Consider the following 19245-nt stretch of genomic DNA (forward strand, 5'->3'; position numbering starts at 1 on the left):
ACTCATCTCTCTATCTAATTTATTATTTTTTTATTCACTTATCTCTCCTAAACACCAAATCAAGATGTTTGATAATTATGGTTTTAGAAGTTTGGCCTAAGGCCAATAAAATTTAGGGCCGTCATTGGTCAATATCGTGATAAAATTTTCAAAAGCAACATAGATACAGTACAAGCCTACGTGTTTTATTGTCGTATTACATGCTTAATTTTCACTCAATCTACTTGTAATATCGTGTCGGGCTCATAACGTGCCTTGCTATGCCTTTTCCAAAAATATGCGGCCCAATAAAAATTCACAAATCCGTGCCTTGCTGACAATGTTTTTTCGTGCCCCTGTCGTGTATTTTTGTGTTGGGCCATGGGAACGGACCATCTGGGTCCAGTGCAATCTCTACCTTCAGACCCAAAGATAGGCCCGCCATTGTTCTCTTCCGGCCAGAATGCTAGTACGTAGTACTACCTACGTTTCATAAAGATCTTTACAGTTACTATTTGCATAAATATTAAGATAAAAGTAGAAAAATTTATTGAATATAATAAAATATGAATAAAGTAATATAAATATGTAAAAATGTGGATGAGTGTAAGAAAAAAATAAATAAAGTAAGAGAAAATGAGTGAAAATATTATTTTTCTTTTATTTTTCAATTAGAAAATCAAAACTAATCAAAAAGTACTCTAGCTAATCTGTTAAAACATCCAACCACTGATTATTCTTAACCTTTCACCTTTGGTAGTGAAGGAGGTTTAGTACTCGAATACTTTCTGCTAGACCTACTCAACATTGGACCTAAGCACTCCAGCAAAGGAAGCAACTAGCGAAGTAGTACATATACATTATTGGAAATGGCTGAAATTAAGTGATTTGCTACCTTTTATTGGAAAACATTAGTTGTTAAACTGGCTAAGAAACCCTTTGACTAATACATTTGTTGGGCTATGAGCCTATGAACTTATGAAGGCAGAACTACTTTCAAAGGAACGATTTCTTTAACAGCTCGAAATATGTGAACGTCCAAGATTAGTGTTTGCTGGGTTGTCCCTGTATCTGTCAGTTCCAGAACACAATAATCTTCTGTTTCTAAGTTATTTTCAAGCACAAACTGCGCCCACCCCTTTTTCAATGTGCACTGCACATTCCTACGATTGAATGATACCCTCCAGATCTTGGAATCGACCCTCAACGAAATATCCTGAGACTTCTTGGGAAAGCAATGATCTGCAAAGTCCGTACGGATTGTCTGCATCATTAAATGTCTAATTAATCCACAAAATTATAATTAATTAGGATATCATCTGAAAAACTTTTTATAAAGAACTAAAATTAAAAAAAAAAAAAATTGGCAAATTGTTTCCTTATATTGAAAATAAATATGAGTACACTTATTTCAAAGAATATAAATTTAGATAAATTTAGTTAACTTAAGGCTTTGTTTTATTCGACTTATTTTTTCTAAACTTATATTATCTCAACTTATTTTATTTGAAAAACAAACTTATTTTGACTGAAATAATAATCTTATTTGTGTGTTAAAATGTCTGAAAAAAATTAATTTTTTTTAATTATTTATTTAGGAAAAATTAAATCAATTGGTGTTGATGAACTCGTTTACGAAATATATTTTATTTTATTAACTTTTCTGTAAATGGTTATTAAATTATTAAAAGTATTACATAAAAATATTTACGGAGTAGTAATAATCGTGCGTTGCACAGGTACTAAACTAGTTTTATTTCAAAGAAAGAGAGAAATGGTATGAGTTGTATTTCTCAGCACAATTATGAGATGAATTTTAGAGAAAGAAAGATGGTATTAGTTGTATTTCTCAACCAAGCGCCAAACCTACACTTATCCGGGGTAGGTTGAGTCACCATACCCCTGCACCTTATTGGGTATATGTGCTTAGTCAGATCCTAGTCACATCCACCTCATCTCAAAAAATTTGAAGGTCATTTTGAATTTGAAATTCAAAATATTTCCAAAAAAATAAAAGAAAAAAGATTTTATTCTCTGAAATGTCGATGAAACCGAGGGTTCCATAAAATATTTGATCTCGTTTTTATTTTTTATTTTTATGATTCTGTTTCGCATTCGGTAAGCTTAGTGGTATGTAGTTTTCCGATTCTTGCTTCCCTGTACTTGGTTGTATAAAATGTTGCTTATATTTGTGTTGAACACCATATTTGAAATCCACCATGATTGTGTTTCGATGTAATCGAAGTTCGATGCATATTGTATGTCGATGATATCTATGTAGCAGGAGTCAGATTCTCTCAATCTGTATTTCGCGAGTTTTTTCCAAATATACTTTCATGGAAAAATTCCGATCGATGGTGATTTTGAAGTTCAGTAGTTTGATTGTAGGATATGGTTTTAAAAATCTATGCAATTTTTTGTTTTTAAAAAGAAAAAAATAAGAAATTATGAATACACTTTGAAAGATTAACAAACAAAAAAGATTTATAAGATGATGACAAATTTACCTTGTCAAGCATCCGATTGTAACGATAATGGAGGTTAGGATGAAAACAATAGAATTCCTTTTTTTAATTTTTTTTAAGGAATTGAACTGTTGGGCGGCAGATTTTGGGGGGAATTTTGGTGAAAACATATCGCGCACAAAAGGGTGTTAATGGCGGTATTCACTAAATTGTTTCGCTTCTACATTTACTGGTTCTCCCCAAATGGAAAATTCAATTACTGACATGTCCATTGCCCATTGCAGGGTATGGTGACTAGACCTATCATGGGGTTAAGTGTATGAGCTCCCCTCAACCAAGTGAGTTTACAAGGTCTCATTATTACATTATGTTCTCAGTACAATTATGAGATGAATTTCAGAGAAAGAGAGATGGTGTGAGTTGTATTTCTCAACCAACTGAGTTTACAAGGTCAATTCAATTACTTATTCAGCATTTCATTTATTTAATCTTTATGGATTACGGAATTCAAATTTGTCCCTAAAAATATACTCTTATACGGATAATTTTTATATCAAATATAATGGACAAATATTTTCATATTTAAATAGAGTAGACAACTGTCTATCCTCTTTAAAAATAATTTGAGGAATATAATAACAATGTTAAAGGCCTACCAATGATATTATTATGGATAAGTATATAATCAAATTATTTACGGAGTAATTGTTTTGATAAATGTACACATGAATTAGGTCAAATAGATATGCCTACCAATGATATTATTAGGGATAAGTATATAATCAACATTTAACAATATTTATCAAACACCAAAATAACAATGATATTAGTAATAAATTAACTTAACTTGTTACCTAAAACTCGATCATTACAACCCTTAAATAAGTGGTCTTGCATACTCTAACCTATAATTAATCAATCACTAGTTTGTCTACATTGAGGATTGTTATTTCTCGTAAAAAATGAGTTGTTATCCATTGTTTAAGTTTTTGTTAACAACAACAAAAATTAAACAAGAGAGAAGAAAATGAAGATTTTTTTTGTGATCTAAAGTAGATCAATATTGGTGTTTATTTATAGAGCATAAAAAAAATAAAGACATTTATTAAAAAAAATGAGTTGTAATTTATTTATTTTATGGGCATTGTAAATTTGCAAAAGGTATGTATTTTTAACACAACAAATCTATGTCATAAATCACATTGCAATTTTAAAAATAAATATAGAAAACCAATAATTTTGGTCTCCATATGACACATGTCAATCTCTCCAAGCAATATTTTGTTTTTCCATTTGGTGTTCATAAACACCAATTTTTTTTGGTTTCATTCTCTCTCTAACTTTCTCACTCATCTCTCTACCTCTTTTATTATTTTTTTATTCATTTATCTCTCCTAAACACCAAACCAAGGTGTTTGATAATTATGGTCTTATATCCCTCAAAAAAAAAAAAAAAAAAACACTGGTATTATGGTTAAATTTGGTGAAATTCCTGTAACGAAAAGCATGATGTTAATTGCATCTATTTAGAAACAAATGAAATATAATAGCTAATCATAATGTATACGGAGTAGTAGTGAATTCGAAGAACATTTTGGCAGTTTCAGAACAAAACTTAATACAAATCTTTACAAACTCTTTATTCATAAACTACAAAATAAATTAATTACATTTTACAAATTCACAGATGCAGTAATCCAACCTGAAAAACTACAAGCACTAGTCAACACTCACCCCAAGATCATTATACAATTTTTTTTTTCTTGAAGTAGGTAAGGTGAAGGCCCTATCGAGCCGGAATCCTGCACAAGCCAAAGTTCTTTTTTGGATGCGAATAAACAACAACAAGGATGTTACAAATTACAAACGGGAGAGGAGGGATTCAACCCTATTACCTATCATATACAAATCACCAGTCTTTACCATTAAGCCAAGACCCCATTGGTTGCACCGGCCAAAGATCATTGCACATACTTGCTACTAACACAAGCCATAATACATATCATACACAAGCCACCAGTCGTTACCACTAAGCCAATACCTCATTGGTTGCACCGGCCAAAGATCATTGCACATACTTGCTAGGACAAACCATAATACCTTTCATACACAAGGCCACCAGTCGTTACCACTAAGCCAAGACCTCATTGGTTGCACCGGCCAAACATCATTGCACATATTTGCTACTAAGACAAACCATAATTCCTATCATACACAAGCCACCAGTCTTTACCACTAAGCCAAGACCTCATTGGTTGCACCGGCCAAACATCATTGCATATACTTGCTACTAAGACAAACCATAATTCCTATCATACACAAGCCCACCAGTCTTTACCACTAAGCCAAGACCTCATTGGTTGCACCGGCCAAACATCATTGCACATACTTGCTACTAACACAAGCCATAATAACCATATAAAGTGTACATCATTTCAACTTCTCTTTCTTGCAAAACTTATCTTTGTAAAACTCAATCCAGTGGCTCAAAATCCACAACAAGCTAGCAAAGATACCAGAAACAGTTAGCAGCATCCAAGAACCCCAAACCCATCTCGGAATCACGCTATTTGCCGCGCCACTAGCGTATACAAACCCCATCTTGATCACAAACAGAGGTGCAAACACACCTCTAACAGCAGTATAGAATGTGTAAAACCCTGGTGATAAGAAATCATACACTTTTTTCGCTGCACGAAAATCACTCTTTCGTAACCTTGCTAAAGACCATACATTCTGCAGTGGACTAGTCACCTCTGCAAGAACCAAGATTACCAGGATAGCAAAAGCACCATGATTGACCATAAACCTGCAAGTTAGAAGCGTAAACAGAGTTGCCAAATGATGAGCAATAAAGAGAACATCATGTGGGTTAAAGATGAAGTAATGAAGAAGATCCATTATGAAATAACTTGTGCTGAATTCGAGTACTAAGTTCTGAAATGGGGTGTTTTCTGAAGCAAAAACTGTTGGGATTTCCTGGTTTTTTTCTGTGTTTTTTACCAGAAACAGAGCAAAAACTGCTAGAATAACTGATGGGGTTCCATGAAAGAATGATAATAAGCAACTACATGCATCATAACGATGCTTAGGACCCCAATTCTCGAAGATTTTATGTGCAGAAACATAGATGAATGAAAAAAACAGGAAAAACTGAGGAAGTTTAAGGGTATCATGATCATAATAAGAGGATAATTGAGCCGCGATATCCATTAAAACAGGAAGTGATTAAGGATTAAAAACTTGAATAATTTGAGAGGAGAGAATTATGAATATAAAAGATAGAAAATTTTGAAGATGATTAAGATAGGGATAATGATTAGATTATGATAAAAGGGACTGCTGCTGATATATTTGACTTTTGGGGGTGTTGTTTAAGCATTTAAAATTGTTAAAAGGTCGAAATAGTGTAAAGATTAGATGTGACAAAGAATTGTAAATTGTGTAATGTTGCGCATAAAAAGTCAGATTCTGAGAATCGTTTTAGAATAAATCAAAGAGTTCCAGATTGGCTTCTTACTGTGATTGCGTCAAGTGAACACCTTTGGATATTTTGTTGGTTTCTTGTATTGATGGATATTCGCGACAATTTTTTATGTACAACCAGTTATATGTTGCTCTGTGAAGATTCTCGATATGCTCTTCATGGTTTATCTTACATAATTAAGAGAATTACTTGTATAATTTGGTTAGGATTACTTAGATTATTATTACTTTAAAAGAGAATATTCTTTAAATTAACCTAGTTGGATACTTAGATTCGTCTTGAATTGAACTCTGGACATAATTATACAGAGTGGTTATGATCTGAAGTCTGAACTCGTACCTGTTAAACTGAACTTATCTTTCTTTAGTTTATCGGCTTGGAGGCATTGTTACAGATCAAGAAACTTTTGAACAAAATAGGAAAACATCCCTCTTTATACGAAGAGACACATGGAGAAAACCCGGCCCGGACAAGCACATAGTTGTGGGCAATGGGCCGCATTTTTGGGAAAAAGCACGACAAGGCACGCTATATTTAGTAAAATTTGGCTTAGACACAATAGCCCGACAGCCCACGGGCTTGGGCCAGGCCTGGGCCATGTTTTGAACTTTTCAGCCTGGCCCAGCATGATGCATAGTGGACATGGCTTGGGATCGCCCCGAAGCCCGGCCTGAATCCATCTTTACATAAGTACATAACCATAATGCCACACTCTAGGCAAAAATCTTACAAGGGTCCAAACAGGCGCAACAGGCAGTCTGAAACGCTAATATCTGAAAACCTTAAGTTATAATCCACACCAATACAACAGACAGCTACATCATTAGCTTATATACTACATGTATTCATTCATCTACGCCTCTACGGTGAAGGACATTAGGACACTACACACAAGTTAGTAGAAGCAAAATCAACACTCGCAAAATAGAAAAACACAGAAACAACAGCAAGAACAATAAGCATTAGAAACAACAGCAAGAACAATAAGCATTAGATTAACAGAACTAGCATTAAGCATTCCATACCATAAGAATTTAACAATACCTAAAACACAACCAAAGCACCTCACTGTACCTAAAAACATCTTAAACATAAAAAGCCACTTAAAAGGGATGTACATCCTAAAAGGCTTAATTAGACAAGAATCTCTATCCAATCTTCTTCAAACTTGAAAATACTAAACCATAGAACTCACATTGTTCCAATAATTCAATCTACCTGCCGCATTGTTCCAATAACCTTCACAAAACTCGGTCCACATCGAACTTCTTCAATGCAACACCTAATTCTTACCAGACCTAAGATTCATAATCCTCCTAGTCTCTTCTTGTTCAACTTCAGAACGCAAGATCTTCGCCTCGGCTTGCTTCATTTCTACCTTCTCCCACATCTCAGCCAGCCCGGCACGATGCATAGTGGGCGTGGCTTGGGCCCAACAGCTTAGGCCCATGGCCCGTGGCTCAGCCCGACCCACAACCATCTTTACATAACCATAATGCCACACTCTAGGTAAAAATATTCTAAGAGTCCAAACAGATGAAACAGGCAGTCTGAAAACCTTAAGTTATATCCTAACCAATATAACAGAAAGCAACAGCATTAGCTTACACTACATGTATTCATTCATCTACGGCGAAGGACATTAGGACACTACACACAAGTAGTAGAAGCATAATCAACACTTCCAATTAGATTTTTCTAAAGTGAAACCTCTAAATTCACTCCAAAAAGCTCTTTTTCTCTCAAACCTCTCCTAACCACACACCCCCTAAGTTATATCCTTAACCAATACAACAAAGAGCAACAGCATTAGCTTATACTATATGTATTCATTCATCTACGACGAAGGACATTAGGACACTACACACAAGTAGTAGAAGCATAAATCATAATCAACACTTGCAAAATAGAAAAACACAGAAATAGCAAGAACAATAAGCATAACATAGCATTAGAATAACAGAACTAGCATTAATCATTCCATACCATAAGAATTTAACAATAGCTAAACACAACCAAAGCCCTCACTGTACCTACAAACATCTTAAAACATAAAAAGCCGGCTCAATTAGACAAGAATCATCTCTATCCAATCTTCTTCAAACTTGAAAAACACTAAACCATAGAAACATAATTCAATCTACCTGCCGCATTGTTCCAATCCAACCTTCACAAAACTCGGTCCACATCGAACTTCTTCAATGCAACACCTAATTCTTACCAGACCTAAGAGCTTCCATAATCCTCCTAGTCTCTTCTCGTTCAACTTCAGAACGCATGATCTTCGCCTCAGCTTGCTTCATTGCTACCTTCTCCCACATCTCATCAATCTCGGCCCTCGCCTTCGCTCCCATCATTGTCAAACCTCTCTTCCTCAACTTCTCCCAAGCTACAGCTTCTCCAACCTCAAACTCAACATCTTTCTCAACAATGTCAGACACCTTTCCACCACCCTTTTCGCCCTCGTTATCCTCCATAACAACAACCCCATTACCACTACTAATACCACCACCACCACCGCCACCACCAACACCAACACCAACTTTGGTTTTAAGCTTCAGAACCCTAGGTTTGGAGTTCGGTTTCGACCCAACATTATTGTTGTGATTGTTATTATATTCAGCAATAGTCACATTGTTTATCTTGTCATCCTCCATAACATCATCACCTCCATTAATATCCCAAATCTTTTTAGACAATTCAAAAGCATGAATTTCATGAGGGTTATTGAGCTTCTTCTTCTTAGCATTAAAGAACTTCTTTTTAAGCCTACGGACTTTATCAACAATTTGACCTTTATTAACATCAACATGCACAGATTTTTTCACAAACCCATAAAAATCATCAATTTCAACCATAGGGTCAGCCCCTCTTTTAGCCCTATATTCAATCATACCTTTCAGAATCTCAATTTCATCGCCTTCACTAAACACCCTCTGAAACAGCTTCTTTGAAGCCTCTTCGTGAACGACAGGGGAAGCAGCAGCAGCAGGGGCGGCCCCACTTACTAATTTCTCTTTTCTCGGTTTTTTAGAAGACGTCTTGAGTTCTGTCTCCGATGGGCGTTTCTCGGCGGCGACGGTAGACTTAGATCTGGGCTTAGAAGGGGTTTCAATGGCGGGCTTTGAGGCAGACTTTAAGGTGTGCAACGGTGAATCGTCGCTGGTATCATCGTCGAAGTCATCCTCGGAGAGGGGTCTCTTAGTGGCGGCGGCGGAAAGAGGGATTTTCTTGAAGGAAGGCGGTGGTACAGGGGTTGATGGGGTTTCTTCTTCCTCCTCTTCGCCGGAGGAGGAACCAGTGTTGGAGACTTCTTCCTCGGGTTCTTCGCCTTCTTCGCCGGAGGAAGAAGAGCCGGTGACCTCTTCGGAGGAGTCCGCCTCCGGTGGGTCCTCTGTTAAGGGTTTTTGGGTTTTGCTGCGTGCCATTATTTGAGAGACAGAGAGAGAGAGAAGGGAAGTTAGATAGTTAGATCTAAGTATCTAAGAGGTAAGGAGTTATGCAGTGAACTGCGAAGTACTTATGCTACGAAGTACGAACGAGTGTGCGGCGTTATTGCGGGATTGGGATGCGATGTGCGGGGTGATTGGCGTGAATAGGGAGAAGGACGGCACTACCTAGAGCTGTCAAAAATCGACCCGATCCGAAAACCGACCCGAACCTGACCCGAAAATACTGCCACTGGATCCTAAACAAGATTTTGTGACCCGTAATTCGTTTTATACGAACCCGAGCAATCCGAAAAGGAATGGGTCAAAATCCGACCGAACCCGTTTTGGACCCGACCGATTGAAAATCATTGGATTTATAGTAATTAATGAGATTATGAGAAAATTTAAGCATAATAGACACGTTACTTTTACTATTGTTGTGTGTAATATGATTTTAATTTGTTTTATACGCCATTTTATGGTTGAATTTGACTAAATATAAACTTTCGTAGAAAATTTGTTAATTTGTGCTAATATTTTGTATATATATCACCTAAATTAACGAAAATATAATGCGCGTTTTAAAATCTCTCAACCCGTTGGGTCGACCCGAACCCGAAAGTTCTGGGTCTTGAACAAGCATTTGTAAACCCGAACCTGAAAGTGACCGACCCGATTCAACCCGAACCCAAAAGTAATTTTTTACAACCCGACCAGACCCACCCGTTTGACAGGTCTAGCACTACCTAACTTGTGCTAAAGTGCTACATGATTTCGTGTATGGGAGGGGGTCTCGGGGTTAACCTAATTGACCGATTTTCAATTTTGATTTCTGAAAGATTAATAATGAAACTAGGTTAAAGCGTTTTTGGAATAAAAGTCGAACACGGATTGTTGAGTGACATTCAACAGCGAAAAAGTTTGCAATTTCGCAGTTGAAGCTAATCAAATTCAATTGTTTACTCTCGGAGTTAACATAATTGATCAAATTTTAGATTTTCGAAAGGTAATAACAAAACTCAGTTAAAAGGTTTTGTGAATAAAAGTCGAACACGGATTGTTGAGTGACATTCAACAACGAGAAAGTTTGCAATTTCGCACTTGCGGCTAATCAAATTCAATGTTAATTTACTCTCGGGGTTAACCTAATTGACCGATTTTCGATTTTCGAAAGGTTAACAACAAAGCTCGATTAAAACGTCTTTGGATACAAGTCGAACATGAGTTGTTGAGTGGCATCCAACATCGAAAAAGTTTGCTTCGCACTTGAAGCTAGTCAAATTCAATGTCTGCGTGTTACTAAATGTAGAAATTAATTTCGTAACACAACGGAAATTTCCAGGTTGGCAAAGTCAATATTATCACCTTCTCCTTAATGTGTCACACAGTTCTCAAACTTGTATGTTATGTGGCCTATAACTTGTGGAAACCTCTATCTTGTGCAACCCATTAATTGTTTGTTTTTTCCTTTTATGGATGACCTTTTCTTCATAGAGATTTGAGTTAGTGAAGAGTTCAGTTTTCTGTGTTAAGTCAATAGAATATTTGCAGCTATTCAATATTTAACCTTATTCACTTGTGAGGAATCTCTCATGAGAAAAGCATAGCAGGTTAGATATGTTGACAATTATGATAACATGGTGATTTGGTTAGGATACTTCGATTATTACTTTAAAAGTGAATATCCTTTAAATTAACTTACTTAGATATATGCTTAAATTTCGTCCTGGATTGAACTCTAAACATAATTTTACAGAGTGGTTATGATCTGAAGTCTGAACTCGTACCTGTTAAACTGAACTTATCTAAACATGTAAGGCTTGAACTTTTTATTTTTCAAGGTGAAAAAATCGAGCCTAAACATGTAAACGAGGACCTTTGTCTGTTTTCTTAGAGAAGCTGAGAAAGATATCATCTATTAATAATAATCATGACACGAAATCCAGACTTCAAACAATGGGGTGAAATCTATCAACCAGCTCTCCTGTGATGTGTTTTGAAACACATCACAGTATGCCGAAATTCCGCTCCCCTCCTATGACAATTAAGAACTACTAAACTAGAAGAATAGTGCAAACAGCTGCAAATAAATAAAAATAAAAATAAATTACTGTTTTTTTTTCTTCTTGAATTCCTTACAGTAGTCTTGGTTCACCTGTTGCTGAAATGCAGCCAGAACACCTGCAGCTATTTTGTTATGCTTGCTCGATCATCTATACGAACATGGTTCTTAATTCAGCTTAATTAGGCTAGAGCATAATGGAGTATAGATATAAAGAGAGTTTTGATGCGCCTTCAGACTCAATATTGGGATCATTGAAGTATTTTACATAACCATTCCTCCATCTATTGTTACCACCTGTATGAAAGATAAACCCCGAAAAAGATTCAAAAAAAAAAAAAGCAATTTTGGGAATTTAGCTTACGGCTAAATAAAGTGTGCAAATGAAATGCAATGGTTCAAAGCAATGTATTGTCGAAGAGGATAATAATAACAAGGAAGCAGAAAATCCACAAACCTGTCCAGTTATATAACTAGCTGCTGGATCGAGGGCCAAAAACTCCACTAGTCCAGCTACTTCTTCTGGTTGGCCGTACCTCCCTGAAACAGCAAAGAAAATTGTATGAAAATCATACAAAACTTCTTTACAATACTTTGATCTGATTTCAATTGTAAGTTGGATAAATATTTGGTGGCAATGGTGTAGTTAATTCAGGGAAACTTTGGTAACAGCCAACTCTTTTTTATAACAATATTTACTGCAAGATACAAGAGATAGCTTGAATGGGAATATACCAGGCAGAATATTTATTGCAATCCGAATACAAGGATCAGCTTGGAGGCATTATTACAGATCAAGAAACTTTTGAACAATAGGAAATAGGAAACTCGTCCCTCTTTATATGGAAAGACACATGGAGAACTTTCAAGAAATTTAAGACAGGAACTTTAAAGTTTAAGTTTTGATAAATTTTGATAGAGAATTCCACAATGTATGGAAGGCCAGGACTAATTTTCTTTTTTCACAACATGAATTTGATTTCTTAATTAAATAAAACTTTAGTCGACTGGTTACTTTTATATTCAGATTAAGAAATCTGAAAGGGGAAAAGTTACAAAAAGAAACAGCAGGCCTCCATAATCCAGGACAACAACCTACACCACCCTACTGAAATAGTCAAACAAACTAGCTTAGAAATTGAAACAAGAACACTCTAATAGGATAGCAAGCTCTGCTAATTCTCACACCCAGGGATGAGTTATGAGTTATAATTGAACTGTGGAAGTTCCCATTAACGGTTCTACCATTTCAACCGCAAATGTTGAGTTAAGCCCACCAAGTACTGAAGATGAGCAATAAAGGAGTGAGAAAAGGTGGATAAAAGATGGTTCATTTACGAAGATTTTTCCCAAAAACCAATAAGATCATCAATGTATCCGAATATCTTACCCGAAGAGAACAAGGATGCCTCCAACCCAAAGTATTTTGAGCATATTACAGGTTCTTATCTCCATAGTCAAAATAGGGGATGTTTTGAGGAGATGAAACATGACCCAAAGTATTATCTTTAGGATTGGAAGTTGAATCTATCATTATAATTGTAAGTGTTACACCAAACAGTAGGATGCTCTTTGTGAAAATACAACTTCCAGCAAATTTAAGTAAATAAAAGGACTTCATTAAACGTCTTGTATCAAGATTAGACTTTCCATTTTAAACATGCTTCTCAAGCAGATATTTTTTTTATTAGATCCCCCTCCCCGCTACCTACCTTAAAATTATATCATATCAAAGAATAACATAAAAATGAGACCGGTTATGAACATTCAAAGACTTAGTGCAAGAAGCATGAAGCCCTGCACATTCCAAATTTCCAACCATTCCTCCAATACCTGCTTATGTTCACTCTGCGCCGCAGGAAGTCAAGTTCTAGAAGGAAATTCTAAAGTCACTTGTTAAGAGATGTTCTTGAATACTAATTACCATGTTAAGAGATGTTCTTGCACTACCAGTAGGTTCTCACTTATGTGTATCTTTGATGTGAAGTTGTATTATTCTTAACTTCTCATTTTGGTAATAAAATTTATGTTTACTTGCCAAAAAAAAATTACTATGTTATAGACTTTCACTTTTTGGGATCACAAACATAGTCCCACACTCCTAGTTCACTTATAAATCTCTCCTCCCTTACCCAAACCAAGCAGGACCTATTTGCGCCCAACTAGATCTCCTTCAGCTCATAGCTCATTTACTACCAATATGTACCTTGCATCAAACAATTAATCCCTTTGTCCCATCACTATTGTCAAAAAGTTCATCAAAATTGTCCACTATAAGCCTATAACTGTCAAATATAAAATTTCAATAGTATTTAGTGCATCTTATTGGTAAAAACTAAAAAGTGTTTTTTTACTTTTGTTTTGAAACAAGAAGCTAAGAAATTTTCAACATATAAATTCTTGTACTTCCAAGTTCCAAGATCTATTGGGTGGAGGTAGTATCAATTTGGTGCTTCTTAGAGCACAATAAGGTTAAAACTACAAATTGCAGTAGATTTTGGATAGCACAGTCTGTCTGAAAGTTTAGCTGAGATTAGTGAGGTTGTTCGTTGACCCAATCTTCCTCTTGTTTGGCTTGTATATTTAGTCTCTAGACCTTGAGTCTTCCACCTTAATTCTAGATTGGTTTGAATTTCCTGGGGACAAGGTTAATTTGTGCATGCCTTGTTTAGTGACTTTTACTTCATTTTATCCAAAAAAGGTGTCGTCCAACACGGTTGGCGAGCAAAATCCTAGAATTCCTAAGTTAATTTGTGCATGCCTTGTTTAGTGACTTTTACTTCATTTTATCCAAAAAAGGTGTCGTCCAACACGGTTGGCGAGCAAAATCCTAGAATTCCTAAGTTAACAGCAGTTTTCTATATTACAATCAATCCAGGATAAGATCTTGCTCAGAAAATCAGAACAAGAAACATAACTTTTTATGATGTCAGGCAACAAGAGAGAAAAAATAGAATAACGCATATGCAGCCCAGAGAAATTCCTAGTGTCCATATCTTAAAATATAAACAAATACGAAATGTAAATAAAAGTGAACTTGCTTTGCAATACCTAAGGGGATGGCAGCCAAGAGTTTTTTCTCAATATCTTCCCCAAGCTTTGCAGTCATGTCTGATGCAATGAACCCTGGTGCAATAGCATTAACCTGCACAAACAAAAGTTCAACGCAAATTTGAGATTCCACTAAACCACTAACTTCCAAAGGAAGCACCAATTAACAGCTTCAAGGATGAAAGAGAAATATACATTGATTCCCCTACTCGAATATTCCTTTGCGACTGACTTAGTGAGGCCAACTACTCCGGCTTTTGCAGCACTGTAATTTGCCTGTCCTGCATTTCCAATCAGGCCAACGACAGAGGTTATGTTGATTATCCTTCCCTGGGAACACACAGTAAACTTTTAATCAGACAACAGGCAGAATCCTGACAAGAAATGAGAGGAAAGAAGGCAGGTAAATTACGATACCTTCTTTTTTTTCATCATAATTTTTGCTGCAGCCTGCAAAGACACCCACATACCAATGAAGTTAGAAAATTATTTAGAACAGGAACGAGAGAGGGTTAATCACTTATTCATGATTCATGATTTTGGGGGTACCTGTGTACAGAGAAATACACCAGTAAGATTCAGATCAATGACATCCTGCCACTGAGCTCTCTTCATTCTCATCAGAAGACCGTCCCTGGTGATTCCTGTAAACACCAAAAAGTTCGTTAAGAGGCGCAAAATCTATTGCTGAGCAAAAAAAATGATCTGATGTATGCAAATAACATCATTACCTGCATTGTTCACTAAGATGTCAACAGTTCCCCAAGCATCAGTTGCCTGTAAGTATAACAGATATTAAAAATAATGCAGAGTAGATAATTACTGAAAAGAGAAACAAAAAAGAACAAAATATACTCACAGCTTTCATCATGGACTCCACATCTGTTTCTTGGGATACATCACCTCCAAAAGTAATAGCTTGCCCACCACAAGCCTCGATCTGGGAATAGTTTTGGATTCAATTATAAGTTTGCAAACAAAGCATTACTCCCTCCGTCCCTTAACACTTGACCTGTTTTCCTTATCGAGTCGTCCCTTAATACTTGACCTGTTTCTAAAAATGGAAATATTCTAACAATATTATATCATTTGTCACTCCCCCCTATTAATCCACCTACCCCCTACTCCATACAAAAAATAATTAAAAATTCAAACCCTACTCTCCCCCAACCCCACCTCTTAACCCACCCCCTTACACATTTCCCACTAACTACATTAAAATAATACCCCACTATCAACTACTACCTATTAAATTAAATAAGTCAATTCAAGTCCCTTAAACTCTGTGCCGGTCAAACCGGGTCGAGTATTAAGGGACGGAGGGAGTATAACTTATAAGGCACAATACCATGAATATCATCTGACACTACAAAACCATATTTGCAAGAAAGCCATCTAGCAGACAGACTAGCAGTAAGGGTTTTGTAGAATCATTAACGGTGCAGTACTAGCTCCTTGGTTGTTGATTATATTCCTTCCATTAACTAGTTTATAACTTTATACAAGTCTCGTACATTGAGAAACTATGTATTCAGGTTGAGAGGACCACTATTCAGATTAATGATCACATTTGGGAACATAGAGATAAAATACAAAGAATATTAGGACACTAGTTACTACAGGCCTGAATGTCTGATAAAAATAATAGTGAAACCATACAATAACATTCTTTTTATTCGTTAGAAAGTGTCAATTTAACCAACTTTTCTTGTCCCGAGTTATTATCACTAGGATAGAAACGTTACTTGCCATTTTATATTATGGTACAATATTACTTGTCCATTCGAATCGATGTGATAACCAACCAATCATTAATATGCGTGCATAAAATCAGTAGACCCTTATCAAGCAATGGAGAGAACAATTAACCATAGTGTGAGACATACATATGAAGATGAATCACAAAAATGACATAACATCCTTCATGAAAGCATGACGCAAAAACTATAGAATAACATTACCTCCTTTGCAACTTCTTCAGCTTCCTTTGATGACCTTGCATAATTAATCAGAACCTGTAATGCATAGACGAAACGGATAATTGGAAACAAAAGGGAGCATTTAAAGACGTACATATTATAGAAAGGAAAGAATCCTTAATTTAAGCATCTTCTTTCGAAGCAAAAGGATGATGGCAGATATAATATTTGAGCAGAAATACAGGACAGAGAACTTCAGTTTGTTAGGCTAAATAGCAATCAAAGGTATACAAACAAACAAAAATTAAAAAACACTAGCAACATTTCCACTGTTGAAAGCTTGAAACATTTGGTAAAATTCTATCATATCAAGTTAAAGACCTACACCTTTTTTTCAAACAAGGAAGACCGATATTTTCTCTTACTTTGAAACCTTAAATTGGATATCTATAAGAAAAATATTATGCATGTACCTTACAGCCAGCTTTCCCCAAAGCTAGTGCGGTTGCTTTACCAATGCCTCTAGATGCTCCCGTGACAATAGCAACAGGAGCTTCCACATGTTGTGCCACTTCAATGCTTGGTTGTTGTATTGTGGCAACTTGAGCTCTCACTCCTATAATGGTACAATTCATAACTTTTTAAAAATGACTTATTATCTTCTTACACACTACAGGCTACAGCTACATGGATTCAAAGAATTATCCAATATTTAACTGGTCAAATTGTAAGGTATATGGGGACACTTCCATAGAGAACAGATTGCATATCTCCAACTAAGTTAAAGTCTGCAGGTGTTTATCGAACTAGGCACAGGTAGGTAACTTAAGTTGAAATAAAAGTCTTCTTAACATATGAATGAGACGGATGACAGCATGACTATCACAATAAACTGTTGGACCCATTTTTTCCTTCATCAATTTGCATAACTGTTCTTGAAGGGATGAAGGGAAGGCAGATAATAAATTGCAACTTAACTATTAGATCTTGTAGAAATAGAATAGCGTGTAATTTTGTAGAAATAATTCCATATCAATGTCTATGGTAATGTAACTCTAAACGCAATTTTGTTCTAACATTTCCGATCCCACTCATTACCACTTGAAATGTGGTATTGGTGTGGGGAATAAATACTCATGAAGTAAAACACATTCTTAGAGATGTAGTTCCATTACCATTGACAAAACTACACATAAACTTATTATCGTCATACTGTATACTGTCTAAGATACTTGCTTATTTGGCAACATCATGCAATACAATGACAAGCCTACACATAAATCAGCATTAACATAAGAACATGTCTTCATTCCCCATCTTTTCTTTTCTTCTTGACATACTAACATCAATTTATCACAATAATTTTATGAACATGATCTGCATCATATGATCATAACAGAATAGAATCAAACTTATTCATTTGTCAAACTAAAAAAAATCATATAACAAAGAATCAAACTTCAACAATACCCGAATCATAAAACTTAAAATTAAACTTAATAACAACAAAATGAACCCAAAAAGAAATTAGATTTACCTAAGGAAGAAGAAGAAGAACGGAGTGATCTACATTGATAACCCACACAATTACTGAGCTGGAGAGATTCCAATTTGAGAGAAATGGGATTACAGTGTCTGAAATGAGAGATCTTTTGATCGTTGGAAGAACTCAGTGAGTTGAAAACAGCTCCAGAAATGGCGGCCATGGCGCTCTCTCTCCTGTGTATGTATGCTCACAAAGTGTTCGACGAAATTCCTGAGAGAAATGTAGTAAATTAGTAATGGTAGAAGAAGCGTGGAGGGGCTTTGGAAGGTCCGAAGAAGTGGCGATGGATACGATGTTATAAATTGTGAATTTTCCCGGGTTTGGTGATCGGCTTTTTTTTAAGCAGGTGACCAGCCACCTTTACTACTACCGAGCACGAAGTAGTTCTCGGTGCACGTGATGCTTGTAAATACTCCCTCCGTCCTGGAATACTCGATCCGGTTTGACCGGTACAGTGTTTAAGGAACTTGAATTGACTTATTTAATAGGTAGTAGTTGATAGTGGGGTATTATTTTAATATAGTTAGTGGGAGGTGGGTTAAGAGGTGGGGTTGGGGAGGGTAGGGGTTGAATTTTTAATTATTTTTTGTATGAAGTAGGGGGTATGTGGGTTAATAAGGGTGGAGTGAGAAATAATATAATATTGTTAGAATATTTCCATTTTTAGAAACAGGACAAGTATTAAGGGACGGCCCAATAAGGAAAACAAGTCAAGTATTCCGGGACGGAGGGAGTATTCTAAAACTCTAGTTTATATGCGACTAGATTTTAGCCCGTGCGATGCACGGTTTCTATTAAATTGTTAGGTTAAAATAAAACTCCTACATATATCAACTGCTATATTTTACATATTAGATTAAATTGATTTTTTATTTTGGATTGAATTTCATTTTAGATTTATTTTTTAATTATTATAGTGTTTGATTTTGGATGAAATTGTATATAAGAAATATTAATAATTACTTAATAAAAATATTTACGTGTATTTATCTATGTGACATTCGACTTTTTAATTCAAAAATAATTTTAAAGTCTTATTTTTCATTGGCTGAAACCATTAAATTTTCTACGTGGCGCTCTAATATTGGATTAATGTTTGATTTTGGATTGAATTTTATTTTAGATTAATGTTTGATTTTTGATGAATTTTATTTTAGATTTATTTTTTAATTATTAAAGCGTTTGATTTTGGATGGAATTGTATATATTAGTAATTAATTAATCTATGGCATCAAATTAATTATCTACGTGGCACTCAATTTTTTTAATTCAAAAATAAATTAGGAATCTTATTTTTCATTGGCC

General features: G+C 35.4%; 3 protein-coding genes across 3 annotated transcripts; all 3 read right to left on the reverse strand.

Annotated features, from left to right (window-relative positions):
* Positions 1–4059: 4059 nt before the first annotated feature.
* On the reverse strand, positions 4060–7714 carry LOC110793942 (TLC domain-containing protein At5g14285-like). Its single transcript, XM_021998880.2, has one exon. The coding sequence runs from the start codon at positions 5655–5657 to the stop codon at positions 4875–4877; it is 783 nt and encodes a 260-aa protein (XP_021854572.2). The 5' UTR covers positions 5658–7714; the 3' UTR covers positions 4060–4874.
* Positions 7715–7854: 140 nt separating this feature from the next.
* Positions 7855–9519, reverse strand: LOC110793933 (probable transcription factor At1g61730). The gene has a single exon (XM_021998872.2). It carries the CDS (start codon positions 9357–9359, stop codon positions 8142–8144), a length of 1218 nt encoding a protein of 405 aa, XP_021854564.1. The 5' UTR covers positions 9360–9519; the 3' UTR covers positions 7855–8141.
* Positions 9520–11262: 1743 nt separating this feature from the next.
* LOC110793953 (3-oxoacyl-[acyl-carrier-protein] reductase 4) lies at positions 11263–18345 on the reverse strand. Its single transcript, XM_021998891.2, has 11 exons — positions 17932–18345; positions 16868–17010; positions 16437–16490; positions 15335–15415; positions 15207–15252; positions 15025–15119; positions 14893–14925; positions 14671–14805; positions 14476–14569; positions 11882–11964; positions 11263–11721 (listed from the first exon to the last, which is right to left on the reverse strand). The coding sequence occupies exons 1-11, from the start codon at positions 18098–18100 to the stop codon at positions 11689–11691; spliced, it is 966 nt and encodes a 321-aa protein (XP_021854583.1). The 5' UTR covers positions 18101–18345; the 3' UTR covers positions 11263–11688.
* Between the last annotated feature and the right edge of the window lie 900 nt (positions 18346–19245).

Source organism: Spinacia oleracea, chromosome 1 (assembly GCF_020520425.1).
Source record: "Spinacia oleracea cultivar Varoflay chromosome 1, BTI_SOV_V1, whole genome shotgun sequence".
In the NCBI taxonomy this organism is placed as follows: Eukaryota; Viridiplantae; Streptophyta; class Magnoliopsida; order Caryophyllales; family Amaranthaceae; genus Spinacia; species Spinacia oleracea.